This window comes from Dendronephthya gigantea, unplaced genomic scaffold, assembly GCF_004324835.1.
Source record: "Dendronephthya gigantea isolate DGI-Jeju-01 unplaced genomic scaffold, DenGig_1.0 000150F, whole genome shotgun sequence".
NCBI classification, from domain to species: domain Eukaryota; kingdom Metazoa; phylum Cnidaria; class Anthozoa; order Malacalcyonacea; family Nephtheidae; genus Dendronephthya; species Dendronephthya gigantea.
Genome location: NW_021163160.1, coordinates 266,520 through 284,864, shown reverse-complemented (window position 1 = coordinate 284,864; position 18,345 = coordinate 266,520). Strand labels below are relative to the sequence as shown.

The following is an 18,345-nucleotide window of genomic DNA, read 5'->3' as shown; positions in this document are numbered from 1 at the left end:
ATGACAAGCACGAATACGATATTCGCCATTTTGCTGTTTTTGAACACGTTCGTGTGGACTAGCGGAAACAAACAGTTTCACAAAGCCAAACGATCGACGGCACATGGCCACGACCTACACAAGGATCACGTGATATTCCTTGGCGAGGAAGCCGCTCGTGAGTTTTACGGATTAACACAGAAGGAGTCAATAAGAAGACTTCGGTAAGTTCAAATCAAACTAATTTACGAGTGTCATTCTTCACTAGAAACAATCTATTTCAAACGATTCTAATCAGTATGCAGAACGAGTATATATGAATATCCCCCCGTACCCCACAAGCAGACACTTAAGGATCTTCCGCGGCTCCTGTCTTGGGAGGAAGTGTGAAAATGTGAAAATCCTCTCTGTTTATTTCAGAATGCTTGTACCTCGTATTGACATAAATAAGGATGGATATGTAGACGATAATGAATTAACAATATGGATACGTCACAAGTTACAACCTTGGACTGTCCACGAGGACATTGATGCAATATTCCATGACATTGATGCTGATTATGATAATCAGATTACTTGGGATGAGTACATGAAAAATATTTTTGGATTTATTGAAAGTGGTAAATATTCAAATTAAACAATACAAAATGTAGTTAATTTCATTCGAATTTCCGCAGCATGTTTCCATTAATTATGCTTTCGAGAATAATTTCTCTGATGTTCATGTTTCAGAAAAGGACAAGAAGTGGAGCAGAGAAAATTTGTATAAATACATAGAAGATGATCGTTTAAAGTGGAAGTATGCGGACAAAAATGACGACAAAAATCTGACAAGAGAGGAATTTGAATTCTTTCACCATCCACGAGAACACGAAGCGATGAGCGAGTACATTGCTGTGGTATGATATTAATATATTTGTATGAAACAGTATATTAATTTAATTAGTGAAAGCATGATAGCAGTGGTACTCGAAATATAATATTGGAAGTAGAAGTTCATATGTGCTAAAAATTGCTTAGCTAGTAGCCCACATGACCGCTGGGCACCTAACTAGTGAGTTATTAATTTTTTGACACTAACGTCAGTTATACGTTAGGCAAAAGCAACGCGTCCACAGAACACGCTGTTTCTCTCAATTCGTGTAAGAAAGTGCCGAATTAGTGGTATTGTATTTAAGGTTTGTTAATCTTCTTGAAAATTACAGCTTGAAATGAACGAATATGATAAAGATAAGGATGGATTTCTATCTTTGAAGGAATATCTTGGTAAGACTTTCTCCTGAGTCGGTAGGCGCAGAATAGCTATTCTTATCAATTTCCGTAGCAAGTGAAGGTATGTCTTGACCATTATCCAAATTACTCCCACTTATTCTTTACTAAACCTCGCTGATCCTTTGCAATCCTCGCTGTTCCTTAGTCTGTTTAAATTGAACAGTGCATGTCACGAGTATTTATTTGTTGCATTCCAATGTTAAAACGATAATAAACTTCTCTTCTTGATTAATCCGACTCTCCCGTCTCCTGACAACGTCTTTGATTAATTACAACCTCTTTTATTTAATAATCACCCGTAAGACAATTTTTAACAGACCTGTACGTTAATTAGGGTTAAATGGGCCAAAGAAAACAAAAACTATAAAGTAACGACATACTAGTTTGAATGACCGCATAAATGGTGCTAAATGGTGTCGCTCTATCCTAATTTAATTTAATTAATAGATGATGTTGTTCACCATTGACGGTCTTTAATTTTGCAAAGGCCACCGAGCAGACATTTAGTTTTTAGAGTTTTATAGCAGCCTATAAGATGATATATACAATACGCTTGTTTAGAGAGGAATTGACTTGTTGAGAGGGGAAAGTTTAGGGTTGAGTTCAGCTTGTCATTAAATTTTCAATAATTAAGATTCATTGTAATTGATTCCAATCTTTCAATGAACAGTGTCAAACACATATGTGTATATGTATATGTATATATATGTACAATATGTGTATATATATATATATGTATATGTATATATTATAATATAGGTATTCATTTCCAAACCATTTCTGTTACTAACGTCTTTAGTCTTTAGTTGTATCCAGTCCGAAAGAGGAAATTCTTACTACTCTTGTATTTATTTATTGGCTTTAGACTCCATTAATGCACCAGCGTTTGCCGCTCTAGATATGAAAAATTTTTACGAAATTTTTGACCTTAATCACGATGGCAAGCTGAGCTTGGTGAGCTGAGAACACTTTGTAATAATTTTAGACATATCTTCAGTTTTGCCAGACCGATTTCCATTGTTAGTGTAAAAGAAATCCGTCGGGCAGAACTGAATATATGAATATTCACACCTCCCCTCCAATTATCGTTCTAGTTACGCCCCTGGTAATTGGAAGTAAAATAAATAAATATGAATTAAAAAAAAATTCTAATACACTTACCAGATATTTTCTATCAACGCGAGGTTTGTTTGAAAACGAAATCTCATTTTGCCCTCGATTGCTTAATCATCTCATACAATCAGATTTCTCAATGTGTTGCTATCTTGTAACAATTTTTTTACAATTTTGCAGATGGAAATTGAAATTATGAAGAAACCTAAAAGTTACGATAAAGCCGAAGATGAAGCTATACATCTTATGGAATATGCGGATGGGAATGGGGTAGATTGCTTCTCTTTTAACACGTTTTGGTTTCCATTTGTCCTAACCATACAACCTTGCTCCAATGACAAAAAGGGAAATGCCCTGGGAACGAGGTTGCTAACAATCGTGAAATGTCATTATCATCCATGGCAAATAGTCAGAGTGTAAACTTTTCTCTTTATTCAAATCGGCCATTGTTGACTACACATACAGAGATATTCTATCATATCAGCCACCATGACATGCTTATGACAATTACCATGCAATAAATGCGAACCAGCTAGATGTAGACCATAACTCCGTCACTGGTAGTGGTGTCATACTATTATTACAGATATTCAATATTTAAAATTACAGACGAAACGGCTTAACGTATTTTTTTTCTTCAATATAGGACGGCAAGCTTGGTGTGGAGGAGTTCGCTGCAAATTATCATATATTTGTTGGTAGTTACGGTACACGTTTTGGCCAAGTTTTGCATGACGAATTTTAAATTAGTAAAGAATTAGTAATCAAAATAAAGATTGTGGTAATGTATATAATTTCTGTCATATTATATTATTATTTCTGTGATGGACATTCCCGTTTTTAAGATAGGAGCAGTGGCGTAGCCAGCCTGCAGACAATTTAGCTCCAAAAAGAGGTTCCAGCCTTTGGTTAAGACCATGAAGTTAGGACCAATTAATTGTGCAATAATCAATTTTCATGCTCCAATCGGTTTAACCGACACAAACCCAGGTTTTTAAAGTACCGCAAAGATATTTGTACAAATGCAAATGTTAAAAATGATTATGGCCAGACTGAATGCAGGCCGGCAAGCAGTTGGGTCTGTAGGCTCCTGCGATTTATTTTTCAGTTTATTATTTAGATCAGTGTCGCTCGATTCCAGAAAGACAATAATGTGGAGATTGTTTTTATTGGACCAGGAACTGGTCCCTAACCGCTGCTAATCTTGTTGTTGTTGTTGTTGTTGTTGTTGTTGTTGTTGTTGTTGTTGTTGTTGTTGTTGTTGTTGTTGTTGTTGTTGTTGTTGTTGTTGTTGTTGCTGTTGTTGTTGTTGTTGTTGTTGTTGTTTTTGTTGTTGTTGTTGTTGTTAGGGGGCGACGCTCTTTAAAAAAACCCTAAGGCTCTATCATTACTTGTTTGATCGGAATGAAACTTGGCACAATTATTCTAAGCAATATTCCGCATCGATTGACGGAGTTCGAATTTTTACTTTTGACCTTTGAAGCAAGTTACAAGCAATTCTTGATATATTTGCAGCAAATAATATATACATATCATTAATATTCAGCCTATATACAGGGTGTCCCAAAAAAAACGAAAACTATTGAAATCACCCATAACAATGCCATTGTTAGAGTTTGAATGCCTAAGCACTCTGTTGGGCTCACAAGTGTATAATCGGGGTTGCCATAAGCATTTTTTTATGCATGCATATGATGCAGTAAGATTTGCTCGTTCGCAAAAATGATATTTTTTAACAATATTTACAACTTACAAATATGGATAACATTATTTAAATGTGCATCTCAAGGACCATGACCTTCGACATGTCCCCTTTCTCCAGCAACACAAAGCATTTAGCATTTTATAAGTTGCATTAAATCCCCACGGGCTGAAATTCGTGAACACGGCATTCAAATTTTAACAATGAGTGATTTCAATAGTTTTCGGTTTTTTTGGGACACCCTGTATAAGTAAACGCAAACGATTAGAAATACATTGTCCTCTCGATTGTTATAAAATTGATACAATGCAGTTCAGAAATTAAACTCGGTTACGTAGTTCCTGGTCCACTATAGTACGATCGTACTTGTTTTATCAACAAACTTACACAGTCTAATACAGATACAGCCCGATTATAAGCACAATAAAAAAATAGGTACGCAGCGCGTACATGTGACTACCGCTCTGTCTTTGTCATCTGAGTGGTATCATGGATTTGGCTGGCAGAATAACTATAGTGCTAATAGTTGTACCCGTTTGTCTTGCATTTGGAGTTCGAAGTCGCACCATTCAGTTTACCTTTTTTCAAAGGTGACAGGTTGTGTACGTAGCCAATAACGGCCGGATTATTTCTTCGCGAGGCCATGAATATCGTCTGATTAAACTGATTCACTGAATCAGCACGGTAAACTGGGTGTGACTTTTTATACTAAAGCGCGTGGTTGACACTACTGTACAGGGTGTCTCAAAAAAAACGCGAACACTTAAATATGCAAGAATATTAATATTGTTCGGGTTTGCACCATAGTTCAGCTAAAATGACTTTTAGCATTTTAAATGAAGGATTAAGAGCCATTTTCAATTTCCAGAGGTGCGTATCTATTGCGCTTTAGAGCTGTATTAATGTTCTGCATACTTAAGTGATTGCGGTTTTTTTAGGACACCCTGTAGTCCAAAGAATGCGCCATGTCATTACCGGAGGTCATTGGTGCATGTGTAAAATCCTTTGTCAGTCAGAGAAGAATACAATGGATCAGTAAGGATCGGCATATTATTATCACTGTTCATTGCTGATGACTAATGAAGGGCCTCATTCTTTCCTAAATAAGCAGGCTATTTTACTCACCATGCCAATAATTACCACATTCATTGATCATATACAATGATGGCAGTAAAGCTAATGCTGAAGTGAATGACGATGCGTGACGATGTATAAAATAATTGGGATCACGTTCAGACCTGTTCGGCCGAAGCATAATTTTAGGTAGAATGACACGGCCTTTTATTTTGCGTTCCTGCCTCTACTTATGTTTACAGAAACTGATTGTGCATGTGAGCTATATGCTAAAATTTCAGCAGACAGCATTCACATCTACAAATATTACATGTTACTATTAAAGTATAGAAATTGCATTTGGTTTTGCAACGCATCCGCCGTATTGATTAACTCCAAATTTCATAAAATATGAGCGATTAGCCGTTTTCACATCAGAAGACGAACAAATCGTCTATAGACAAACAAATCGCCTGCCGTCGGCTGTCTGCAGGTGTTCTCTAAATACTGTAGCTGTTTTCACCCTAGAAGACCATATGTGTCGTTTAAATATTGATTATTATATTTGAGTAAGACGTGCAAAGTTCAAACAGCTCAAAAATGTAAGCGAAACAACGTACGTATAGAAAAGCTGTGTTGATACTAAAATAATTTGCATTTGAATTGCATATTTGATTGCACCGGAAAGGTTGCAATAAATGGCGAAAACTGCCGAGTGTGACGTACATCAGTTGTGTGACGTAGTTCTGAGTGTGACGTCATGGTCCAAGACAAGCATCACGAAAGCAAGCAAGCAAGCAAGCAAGCAATCAAGCAAGCCTCTGACATAGTGGCTACCGCTTACGCGGTAGTCACAATTAGCCATTTATCGATGCTGGCGACGTCACTTATTTCCAATACTTATAAAATTATACCCATCATACATAATAGAAAACTCACTTTCCCCCTTTTTCGTAAAAGTTCTCCAGTTAAATGGTTTACTGACTTTTAGTGCACAATGTTGTCGTGCATTGATTGAGAGTTAGAGACTGTTGTGAGTGTTTTGTTCACAAATAAACCCACGTGCTACCATACAATGAACGAGAAATTCCATTTTTTGTTGTTTATGATACATGTAACTCGGGGACAAAAGCCATGAGATGGATTATCGGCATTATCCGTCTGAACGAATGATCCGTCTGACAGATCATTCGTCTGAGTATGACACACAAGCTATCTAGAGAACCCTGTACTGTAGACGAAACAAAATCGAGCGCGGCATTTTAAAACGCGGGCAACCGAATAGCCGGATAACCGGTAACTCTATTAAGTAATCATTGATAAATATCAATGTTCGATATCAAAATAAAAATTATGGACAACATTTCTAGTCTGAACGGTAAATTAGATTAAGAACAACAGAACTTCAATTTTTATAACTAGAATATTTATTTACATTTTTTGTTCTAGATGTCTTTCAGTGCATAATTGAGGTGAGATATTCAGTGTCATATTCTTGCCTTTCTAGAAGTACTCTTAATCAAACATAACAAACCTTTCTGGTACATCTACCCTACAATTTTCTATATGTAGGGTATCCGGCTATCCGGTTATCCGTTACTCGTGTTTTCTTTCATGCCATCGCGCGTTTAGAGAGTGCACAGGAATTGGGAATTGTTTATGTGGTAAAAAGAGTTCACAAGAGCCGTTTATAATGAATTTTTCGTAGTTCTCCCAACCCCGTATTTGCACTAACTGACTAACAGACGGATAATGCGTCAAGGCGAACTACCCACTCAAATTCGCCTTAATAGACGAACTATGCCGATAATTCGTGTTGACGGACGATACGTCTGTGTGCCCGTGTTTACACACAGAAGAACTAGAAGACGAACTCTCTTTTGCTTGCCCAAGTTCGTCCAGACGAATAATCCGTCTCTAGTATAAATCGGGCTAATAATTATGCAACATACTGGCTTTGCATAAATTAACAGTTGTTCAATTTGATCGCCTGGTCGGTACGGTACGTACCCATTAGAACAAGCTTTGCTATTGGTTGATGATAACAATAAAAACAACTAACTATAGAAATTGATTTCTAAAAGAACGAATCATAAACACTGTAGATACTTACTGGATCGCCCCCGCGTATAGATCTGTTTTGAGCTGATCCAACGACTATACATACACTAAAGTTTGTTTAAATGTATGTTTGTAAATACTTTTGTTGATTCTTTAAACCCGACGGAAAAGTGTCATTAAATCATCGGACTGATGATAAACACCAACTATTATTTGCTGTGAGTTGAAGAAATAACTTAAAAGAACGTGAACCGTTAAGTCAAGAAGCTTGTGGTCATTCGCTTACCCCGTGGTTGTCAAGTTTTGTATCAGCTCAATAAAATGCTTCACTTTCAGATAGCGAAGTCATGCAGTGACGGTAAGTTCTTATCTTCTTGGTATTCATAATTATTATGACTCGGGATTTGGGTTAGGAATTTGTATACCGATGCTTAGAGTTTAGACATCATAACAACAGTAACCATTACACCATGCATCTTGTTGTGGTTTATCGCATTACTGAATTTAAAATCAATCGTCCAACTATAGTGTGTCTATAATATATTGAGACGACGAAAAGCCGAATCGTAATAGATGCTACAACTATTTATAAATGCAGATTATGGCAAGAATTGGAATACCACTAAATCATGTAAACACAAATATGCGAGTTTGAGCAAATATCTAATGAAATAAATAATGCGTAAAGCCGGTTTTCCACTAGCGATATTTTTCGCGCGAAGCGACATTTTACTTTTGTTTCAGAGCTCTCAATTGCAACCATCTGGAACAAATGACTCAAATACAAAGGAATAAAGTCGCTTCGCACGAAAAATATCGCTAGTGGAAAACCGGCTTTAGACGAAAGAGAACGCTTCTAATTCTGACTCGCGTGGTGTCCCGCGTGGTTTTGCATGCCATTCGATTTTAGACTTTGACGCCATCCTGGATGGACTATGTCTCACGCCTCGCCTCGACCATGCAAATTCTTATGGATGCGACCTCTTGAGTTTTGCTATTTCTGAACTTTAACTCTCACGAGCACACCTCACAACCCGAGGCATATCTTTCAGATATTCACATGTAATAATGGCGGACGGTGATGTAGAATTCAGCTCCCGAAAATATACAAATTTGAAATATAAGAGCATTGATGTTGATTCAATAAAACGATTAAAATAAATGATCAATCGTACTTAGTTTATGACGGTGATCGTATTAAGTGGACGGGAATTACGAGTTGTTGAAAGAATTTATCGCTAATGTGCTCCGACTTACGGGAAATTGGCGAACTCCTGGAGGCAGATCGAAGCAGTTCCGAAGTTCAATTTCTGATATTGTCGTAACCTGGTACCCGGGAAAGCTAAATTCCCTGACGTTTAGTGGGAAAGACGGGGTAGATATTAAAAACTATTTGGTTAGTGTGTTGAACAAGGACTTTGTTGATTATACAAGCGGTGTATCGAACAGCTTAGTTATAAATTCAAAAGATCAATGTTCATCACCGATTACACCATCCGAACATAATTTTAACAATTCAGTTGAGATTTCAGAGATACATGTCGAAAGCACAAACCAAACCTCATTCAGTTATGCTCAACAGTCTGAAGAACATAAACCGATGATATCTGAAAACTGCCTTATGTCTTTGTGCAATCCGAATTGTGATTGTAAGTGCAGCCTTCTAGCCGCTGAACTTGAAGGCATTAAACTCGAAATGGCTATTATGCGGAATGATATTCAGTCGAATACATATACAGCCGACACAAATTTAGAAGAAAATATTAAACGTTTGGAGCAAGATTTGGAAAACGAAAGATCAAAAAATAATAAACTTCAAGCGGATATATTAATCTTAGTTAACGGTAGAAATGCGGAAACAGCCGAACTCAAAGATATTATTAATTCCCTTGAAAAATCACTTACAACTAGTGAAGCACAAAATCACTCGCTCAAGCGTGAAATTGCTCAATTGAATAAACAAAGTAAATCAAATTTGACCGAGCTAAATAGTGAGATTAGCGACGAAAAAGATGTCTATCATGTCAATAGGATGTGCGATGTGGTTAGGGAACAAGCCGGTATTACAAGCAGAGAAGTGTCAGTCGCGTTTAAAGAGAATGATAATACAGTTCAGAGCGAAAAAGTTAGTAGATTCCCGATTAAAAATGTTCTCAAGCACAGTGTAAATTCTACCACTTCGTGGAAGGAATTATTGGTAAACCCCGTGTGTCAATAGTATCGAGCAACGTTATACGGGTGAAAAACAGATTAGTACCGACCAGAATTATGAAATAAGAAACGCTCAAAGAAATTCCCAAAAAGAGCCCACAAAGGAACGTAATGGGCCAACCCATTTCTACGGACAACCTATCCCTACGCGAATCACTAAGCGACTGAAACCGACTAAATTTCGCAGAAAAACTTCCCGTCAGGAAAAAGCCGGCCCCTTGACCACAGAGGATTTTCGTTTGAAAGTTCGACCGAGAGAAAAAATCAAATGGTTCCGTTGGTACTATTAAACGACTCCAATCGTAAATTTGAAGACAAAATCCATAAGAACAGTATCAGGAATAACTTAATTTCAATTAAGAAAACGCCTTCTATTGTCACACCGACATTTAACGTACCTAACATTCTGTTAACAAATGTGAGGTCGTTAGCTCCAAAATTAGATGAAATTTCTAACTTCATGTTATGCCAAAACATTGATCTGGGACTTATCACAGAGACTTGGCTTAGAGACTCAATACCGGATTGTTCCATAAATATTCCAGGATATACAATTTTTCGCCGGGATAGAGTTAAAGATGCTCACGGTGGGGTCTGTATTTATGTTCATGCTAATCGAGTGCAAAATTTTAAGCCAATATTTGATGTAAATTGCTGTGACGACCACGAAATCCTTTGGCTTCATATTAGACCTAATCGTTTACCACGGGGCATCTCAAGTATAATTGTTGGAGTCTTATACCATCCCCCGGGCAACTGTGATGCGTTAATTCGAGAACATTTATTTATCTCTCTTACAAGAATAGAGTCCAAATACCAAAGTTGCGGCATAATCTTAGCTGGAGACTTTAACCGTTTAAAAGTTAATAATCTGTTAAAGCAATTTCGTCTTAAACAACTTATAAAGGTCCCTACAAGAAATAATGTTACTTTAGACCTATTGTTGACGAATATGCATGAATATTATACGGTACCTCAGGCGTTTCCTCCTTTTGGTCTTTCTGACCATAACACTATAGTGATACCACCAAGCATTAAGCCCAGTAATAAGGAAAAGAAGAAGATTATAATGAAGCGCGATAGACGAGCAAACTGCAGAGCAGAACTGGGAAGATATCTCAGCTCAATAAACTGGGAATTAATTATGGCTGAAAAAAATTGTGAAAATATGTGGAACGTTTTTAACGAAGCCGTCCTGTCTGGATTAAACATTCTTATGCCAATGAAGAAAGTTAAAATTTCCCTAACTGATGCTCCATGGATGAATCACACATTGAAAAGCCTTATAAGAAAAAGACAGAAGGCGTTTACTATATATGGAGTTAACTCAACCGAATTAAATATTACAGAAACATGGTCAATGCTGAAAGAAAGGCATGTCGTGGAAAGTACTACGAGTCAAGAGTTCAAAAACTGGGAAAAGAAAATCCACAGAAATGGTGGAACGAGGTGAAACGTATTTGTAATTTTAAGATCAAGGAAAGCGTGTCCAACTTTACAGGCGTTGAGGAATTCTCCAACTTAAGCCCTAAAGATCAAGCAAATAAGATTAACGCGGCATTTCTAGACGACTAGACCCACTGAATGAGTATAGGTTACATTCTCCACTACCCAAATATCCTTTGGAAGAGTCTCCAGTTTTTCTCAATGTATCAGAATTATCAGTACAGAGAGTCTTATCAAAACTTAAGGTGAACAAAGCAGCTGGTCCAGATGAAATCCCTAACTGGCTTCTAAAGGAATATTCATTTATCCTTGCATTTCCTATTACCCTTATTCTCAACGCATCCTTTCGAGAGCAGTATGTTCCTTCCCTTTGGAAAAAGGCAGATGTTATTCCAATGCCAAAAATTAAGATTGTGAAACACCCGGAAAAAGATCTAAGACCGATTTCGCTTACTTCGTGCGTTTCTAAAGTGGCAGAAGAATTTGTGGTAAATAAATATGTAAAGCCAGCTGTACTAAAGGCGATTGATCGGAATCAATACGGCGTTATACCTGAATCATCTACAACAATGGCACTTATTAATATGTTACACCAATGGTACACTGGAACAGATGGAAATGGATCAGTTATTAGAACAATTCTTTTCGACTATCGGAAAGCCTTTGATTTCATAGACCATTCAATCCTGATCAAAAAAGTGTCACAATTAGATATTCCCCACAGTGTCGTAAATTGGATTATGGATTTTCTTACCGATAGATTCCAGAGAATTAAGCTGGGAAATTCCTGCTTTTCGTCGTGGGACTCTGTTCCATCAGGCGTCCCTCAGGGCACAAAATTAGGTCCCTGGTTGTTTATTATTTTAATAAACGACTTACATATATCTCAAGGGGATCTATGGAAGTATGTTGACGACTCAACAACATCTGAGATAGTCGGAAAAAACGGCATTAGTAAAGCTCAGAGCCTAGTAAACGAAATGTCTTGCTGGTCTGAAAAAAACAGGATGCAACTAAACTCAGAGAAATGCAAAGAACTGCGCATTACGTTTTCCGCAAATCCCATTGATCTGGATCCCTTGGTTCTTAATGGTAAAGAATTAGAAGTCGTGGAAAGTATAAAGCTGTTGGGTCTCACTATAAACAGTAAATTGGAATGGAATGAGCACATCGCGGTTGTGGTTAAGAAAGTGAATAAAAGATTATACTTTTGAGATTAATCTTTTGCAAAATAATTATGACCTCAGAAACTGTCACATTGATTTGGCTCTTCCAAAACCGAGACGAGAATTTCTGAAAAAAAGTTTTAAGTACAGTGGTGCTAAACTTTGGAATAATCTTTCGCAAGAAGCTAAGGAAGCGCAATCTATTTATTCTTTCAAAAATATTGTAAAGCAAATGAATTGTTAAATAGAATTAAGATTCAATCATGTACAGATCTTAGCATACGGCCGGATCACACCAACTTAATCTATTTTCTTACTTATATATTTCTCTTTTGTAAATAGCTATGTAGATATATTATTATCTTTTGTAAATGTTCTATTGTGTTTTGGACGCCCCTTATGGAAACCAACTTTTGTTGATAAGGCTAGCGTCATTAAAGAAGGTTTTACATACATACATACAATTAAAACGTGCCAAAGTGAAATCGAAAGATTTAGCATTGTTTTACACTTCATGTATCAGATCTGTTGTTGATTATGCAATACCAGTATTCTATCACTCATTACCACAATATTTAAAGAATGAACTGATACGGTTGGAGAAAAGGGCAATTGCGATAATTATGCCCGATACGCATTACCTTGATGCTCTCAGATTGTTAAACATTAAATCCATGGAAAATCATCACGAATATTTATGTGACACTTTGTTCCAATCTGTAATGTCCGATGAAAATCACAAGATTCGTCACTTATTGCCTGGAAGATATGATCCAGGCTATCTTTTAAGGAATGTAAATAATTTTAATTTGCCTCTAATTAAAACTGAAAGGACCAAAAACTCTTTTATCTTTGCTATGTGCAACAGATTCAATAATAAAATTAAATAGGTTTAGGTCTACCTGACTTTTAGATTTTAACTGAATTTTATTCTGCTTTTTAAACTTTTTGATGTAAGTAATATCAGTAGTATCATAATTAATTTTAATACAAAGGTTGTAATCATTACGTAATTCAGCTTTTGCTGCAAAGTAATTTGAATAAACCTCTATTCTATTCTATTCTATTCTATTCTATCAGGTATGATGCCATCCAGTAGCGTAGTCAGCCTGACGATTTGTTCCGCTATGCTAATATTTTGGTGTTCATTGACTGTGAAAATAATACATTTCTAAAGACATGAACAATTATAATAACTCGAAATTTACATAGCTGGACAAAATGGACAGGCTGGCTACGCCACTGATGCCATCCAGTAGCGTAGCCAGCCTAAGGATTTTGTCCTATGTAAACTATGTAAATTTCGAGTTATTATGATTACTCATTTCCTTAGAAATTTATTGTTTTCACAGTCAATGAACACCAAAATATTAGCATAGCGGGACAAATCGTCAGGCTGGCTACGCTACTGATGCCATCCACCGCGTAGTGTGATAAGAAAACCAAACCAGGGCGTGTATCAGACTGTTCTGATGATTTAAACGGGGCGAAATTATTGTCGCCCTCTGAAAATGAGTATTTCGATACATAAATAATTGGTTTATTGATACATAATTAGATACATTTGAACAAGGCCGTCGATAGAGCTTAATAATGATTGTGGGGTGCATGACCATGACTGCGGGACTGATTTCTTTTGTTTGCTTTTGTTTCTATGGTTGTATATATGATTATAATATATTATATATTATAATATATGATTCATCTATACACAAGCGCTGGATATGAGCTAATGTCCAATCTGATTGGCTCTCTACTATACAGATATTAGCTCTCTGAGAGGCCATGGTGAAGGGTTTTTGCAAGTATATATATTGTTGCGGGGATAGGAAAATATGTTCAAAATCCTTTTTATCTTATGCCCGAACAGATTTTTTCAGACCGCATACTTTTAAGCTTGTTTATAGCATTGTTGTGAAGTTGATACAGCTATCATAAACACAATATTTCAACACACCATAATTAATTTTATTCAAAACTTGGTGTTAAATATTATGTAAAAACGTATTCAGGTGTTTCATATACATTTGAAACTTGGTGTTAAATATCATGTAAAATCGTATTCACGTGTTTCACATGCATACATTCCAAAAAGTTCCTTATCTCAAACAACTAATCAATATTCTATTCTATTAACTAACTATAATTTAAAACATTTTTTTCACTTGAAGTGAAACTCGCACATATTTAAAACAAGAAAAAGTCGCTGCCTCAGCTCTGTAATAATTATAATCAAGGCTACATACGCAAAATTTTGATTCACTTTGAAATTAGAAGCAGTGCAGAGGCCGGTAACACGTGATATATATAGTCTAAGCTACAATGTTTTAAACATCACAGAAATATTACAGGATAAAGGCAAGATCTACTTCTATGAAAGATTTTGAAAGACACTAAAGTGGGTATTGCCTAGCCAAAAATCAGCAAAAGAAAGGACTCAACATTGCGGAAAAAAACACTAAAACATAGCCGTCCGAGTGAAAATGTTGTCTAATTTGAATCAGAGAAACAATAATCCAACACGTTGTGATATATATATATGGGGCCGGTTGTTCAAAAGTCGGTTAACGCTAACCCAGGATTAAAAGTGCTTAACCCAGGGTTAAATTTTAAACCTCGGTTGATTTGCGTTGCACAGAGCCCGGTTAGCGTTAACCCTGGGTTAAAATCAAGAAAAAAATTAACCCTGCTAGCTAGGTGGTTTAACTTTTTAATCCTGGGTTAACTTCGATTCAAAATGGATGAATAAGAGCTGAAACACGTAAATACAGATGATTCTTTATGAGTTAAACACTTTTGAAAGGTTTTACGAACAATTTCGGACAGCAGAGAATTATTTAAGTTTGACTTCGTTCTGTTTCAGCTGATTTGTTGGTTTATTTACAATCGCTTCAATGCAATACATGCATGATAAAGGCATACAACCGTACAAATTGAAACATCATAATCGAAATATTTGTTTCGGATTCCATTGTATCAGGTATCTTAGCTCATTGTATTTCAAACGTCAACTGAATCTCGATTCTCTAGATCTTGATTGGCATGCAGTGGTAAGACTACGTTTGTTTCTGAATTTAATAATCAAACATTGCCTGAAATTCTAAAATCGATTGTTTATAATTTGCTTTATTTTATTTCACATCGTTTAACATAAAATATGGCCTTGCATCTCGAAGCTTTCCAAAATTCCATCCACGGAAATTGCCGTTCAATACAACGTACTGCTCTCACGGCATATAATTTTTCGATTGACAAAATTTCCTCATCGGTTAAAGTTTTGACGCTCGTTTATTGACCAATGGAAAGCGTTCTTACATTATCCAATTTATTCCTTAAAATACTTTTAATCCTAGGTTAAATATTTTAACCTTGGGTTAACTAATCCCATCGCTAACCCTGCTTTGAACAACACAGTTTTAACTTAGGTTTAGCTAACCTAGGGTTAAGGATTTTAACCCAGGTTTAGCACTAACCCAGCGTTAAATTCAACCTACTTTTGAACAACCGGCCCATGGGTAATAATGCAATATATAGTGAAAGTAATCGCCAAAGTTATTATTTTTTCAGCAACTGGCCGCAGAGATTTAGCAAAACATTTACATATTTCGCGTTACAGAATGCGCAAATGATGCACAAGACGCGTAAAAGAAAATAATCATGTAAAATATACCGATAATATAGAATTTAAAATTTTCGTATTAGCTAAGCCAAATTATGGCAGGAATGTGGCGTTGATACTGGACTTATATATCTGCCCCAATTTATGCCTTGCTTTATTCTACCCTCAATAGCCTTTCTCTAATGTGAAATAATAATTATGAACTCCAATGATATTTTGCTGTAATAAACTTGGCCTGTTGGTCTCTTGCTACAAACATTTTGTCACCTAAAAAAAAGAAAAATAACAGGAAGAATGCATTTTATCCTAGTTATCAATTTTTAGCTCGGAACTTTGCCCAAAATAAACGGCCCAAATGTTATAGCTCAGTTATAATTGATAGGCTTGTGTATAAAATTCTAAAAATTAAATTACTTTTGTCCTGCTATTCAGGTGGCAAAATATCAATTTTAATGGTAGCGTCGTACCGAGAGATTTTGCATTTAGGGAAGATAGGTCGGCGCTTTAAATGACGCGAAATGCTGGTGGAGATGACAGCAGATATTGGCATACCAATTGTACACCAGTATTGGGGCACAAACTAGTACTAATACTTCACTATATTATTCCCAAGAGGTTGTTTTCGTTAAAAAAGCCTGGAACAGAGTATTTCTTCCATATATATTTGTATGATGTCAATCTCTATAACTCTCAAAATAATTATGTTGACACATGGCTTTAACCTGATCGATACTTTGTCGTATAGAAATAATAGACATTGATTGCGTACTGATGCAAAAATTGTTTGGAGGCATTCAAGGATATTTTTTTCAGTACAGTCCCGAAGAGGCTTTTAAGCGCGGTCCCAACGAGCTAGATCTATGAGGTGGAAAGGGCTTGTTTTTGTGATTTTTAACATACTAGACTTGGTATGAAATGCAATTTAAAACGTCGTAATTTTTTTTCTACTCAAACATTGCTTCGGTTCTTTTTACAATTTATATATTCTTTTCTTATGCGTATTCCATTCTAACTTGGGGTTACAAAAAACACTTAATCTATTAAAGTTTCCTCATGTAAATTAGCTTGTAGGTGCACCACGCAAGTACTTACGTCACTTACGTCACTTACGTGGTGTACCTACAAGCTAATTCACTTATTGATGTCAGTTGTCACCATGCAAACATGCAAGAATATTATTTCCTGATATTTTTAAGCTAAAGAATGTTGTGTTTTTTGTAACGGTATACTAACGATTTCAAAAATGAATCGTAGCAGTCTTTATAGACACTCGCCCTAGCCGCCTGTATCATTGACTGCAAGATATACCTCCTCACAAGTTCGATCTTGGAATAAAATTTTTCGCCACATATTGTATTCTTCGGCCCGAGTATTTTTTGATCAGTACGTACAAATTCTATGTTTATTTTTTATGCTCTCTGTTCTCCAAAAACTGATTTGTTACGAAATTCTCCTTTGTCATTACAGAAAAATTACACTCTACTGAGTTTTGTTATTGATACATTTTTGCACTATTGCTTGGTATTAGCTGCACAAATCAACAAATCGCAGTCGTTAAAAATTCTCCTGTACATCATTATCACCAATACAAAAATAATAACAAACATGTAATAATAATAAATGTTCCATTTCGGACGAAAGGATTTCAAATATTTTTACTTGATTTTCGAAGCTTTGAATAATATATGGAGAAAAATAGGCAGTTATACGAAACTGTGACGTACATTTTGAGAAACATTTCGAGTAAATGCTCATTTTTCATGTTCCAACGTTTCAGAGAACGCTTGTAGTATTTATTTTATACTTACATCGTTATTTAACATGAAGAGAAATGTTAACCAGATTCAATACAGGACTTCAACCTCGGATGGGGTGAAATGATAGCTTCCTGCAAGGAGGTATCTCGTGTTGATATTCTTGTATGTGTAACCAAGTGGAGTTTGGTAAGTGTGACCCAGGTCGGAGTATCCTACGTTGTTTGAAGTATACAAATCATGGCCGCCACCAAATGACGGCCCGTGTTCTTTTCTTCGGTAAATTCCATACCCATCTTTCCCATTAATTACCAAAGACATGAATGGAGGGAGGTCGTCATTATTACGAAGAGAAAACAAAAAGGAACCTGGAGCAGATGTATAGCGGTCTGTAAAATACGCGGTAAATTCTTATTAAATATGATTATCTCAGATTGCTGCAATGATCATCAAAAAAATATTCCGCCACATGCATAACTAATCGGTTTAAATTTTTGCATGATTAACAAGACACACTCTAAGTATATTTTCGTGGTAGGAAGAAATCAAATCCATGCATTAAGGGAGTAAATTATGCGCAAAGTATGCAACATGCAAATATACAATTATTTTTATGTAGGTGTATATAATTATAAAGGTTTATAGGGGATTCGAAAGTACGCGTACGCTGATAACTCATTAATTTTATTGCCCTAGGGTTCATGCCACCATTACGGATAAAGAGCCTCGGAAGTAAAAACCCGTTTTTCAATATCCGTATCTCAATGAATCGATTTGAATCATTTTTAGTAAAAAACTGAAAGCTGTTGAACAACTCGAATACCTTCAAACTTTGTTGGATGACATTAATTCCCAAAACTACTTTAGTTTTAATAAAATAATTTTCCAAGCTAAGTACATGGGTCAAAATTAATGCTACTTAAGATCTGAAATAGATTTAGCAGAATCTTACGTCTAATTGGCCTTTCC

At 36.0% G+C, this 18,345-nt stretch overlaps 1 protein-coding gene across 1 annotated transcript; it reads left to right on the top strand.

Moving 5' to 3' along the window:
- On the top strand, positions 1-3,140 carry LOC114537124 (calumenin-like). The gene is made up of 7 exons (XM_028558261.1): positions 1-203; positions 400-599; positions 712-878; positions 1,185-1,245; positions 2,117-2,205; positions 2,545-2,634; positions 3,011-3,140. The coding sequence occupies exons 1-7, from the start codon at positions 1-3 to the stop codon at positions 3,107-3,109; spliced, it is 909 nt and encodes a 302-aa protein (XP_028414062.1). The 3' UTR covers positions 3,110-3,140.
- Positions 3,141-18,345: the final 15,205 nt, after the last annotated feature.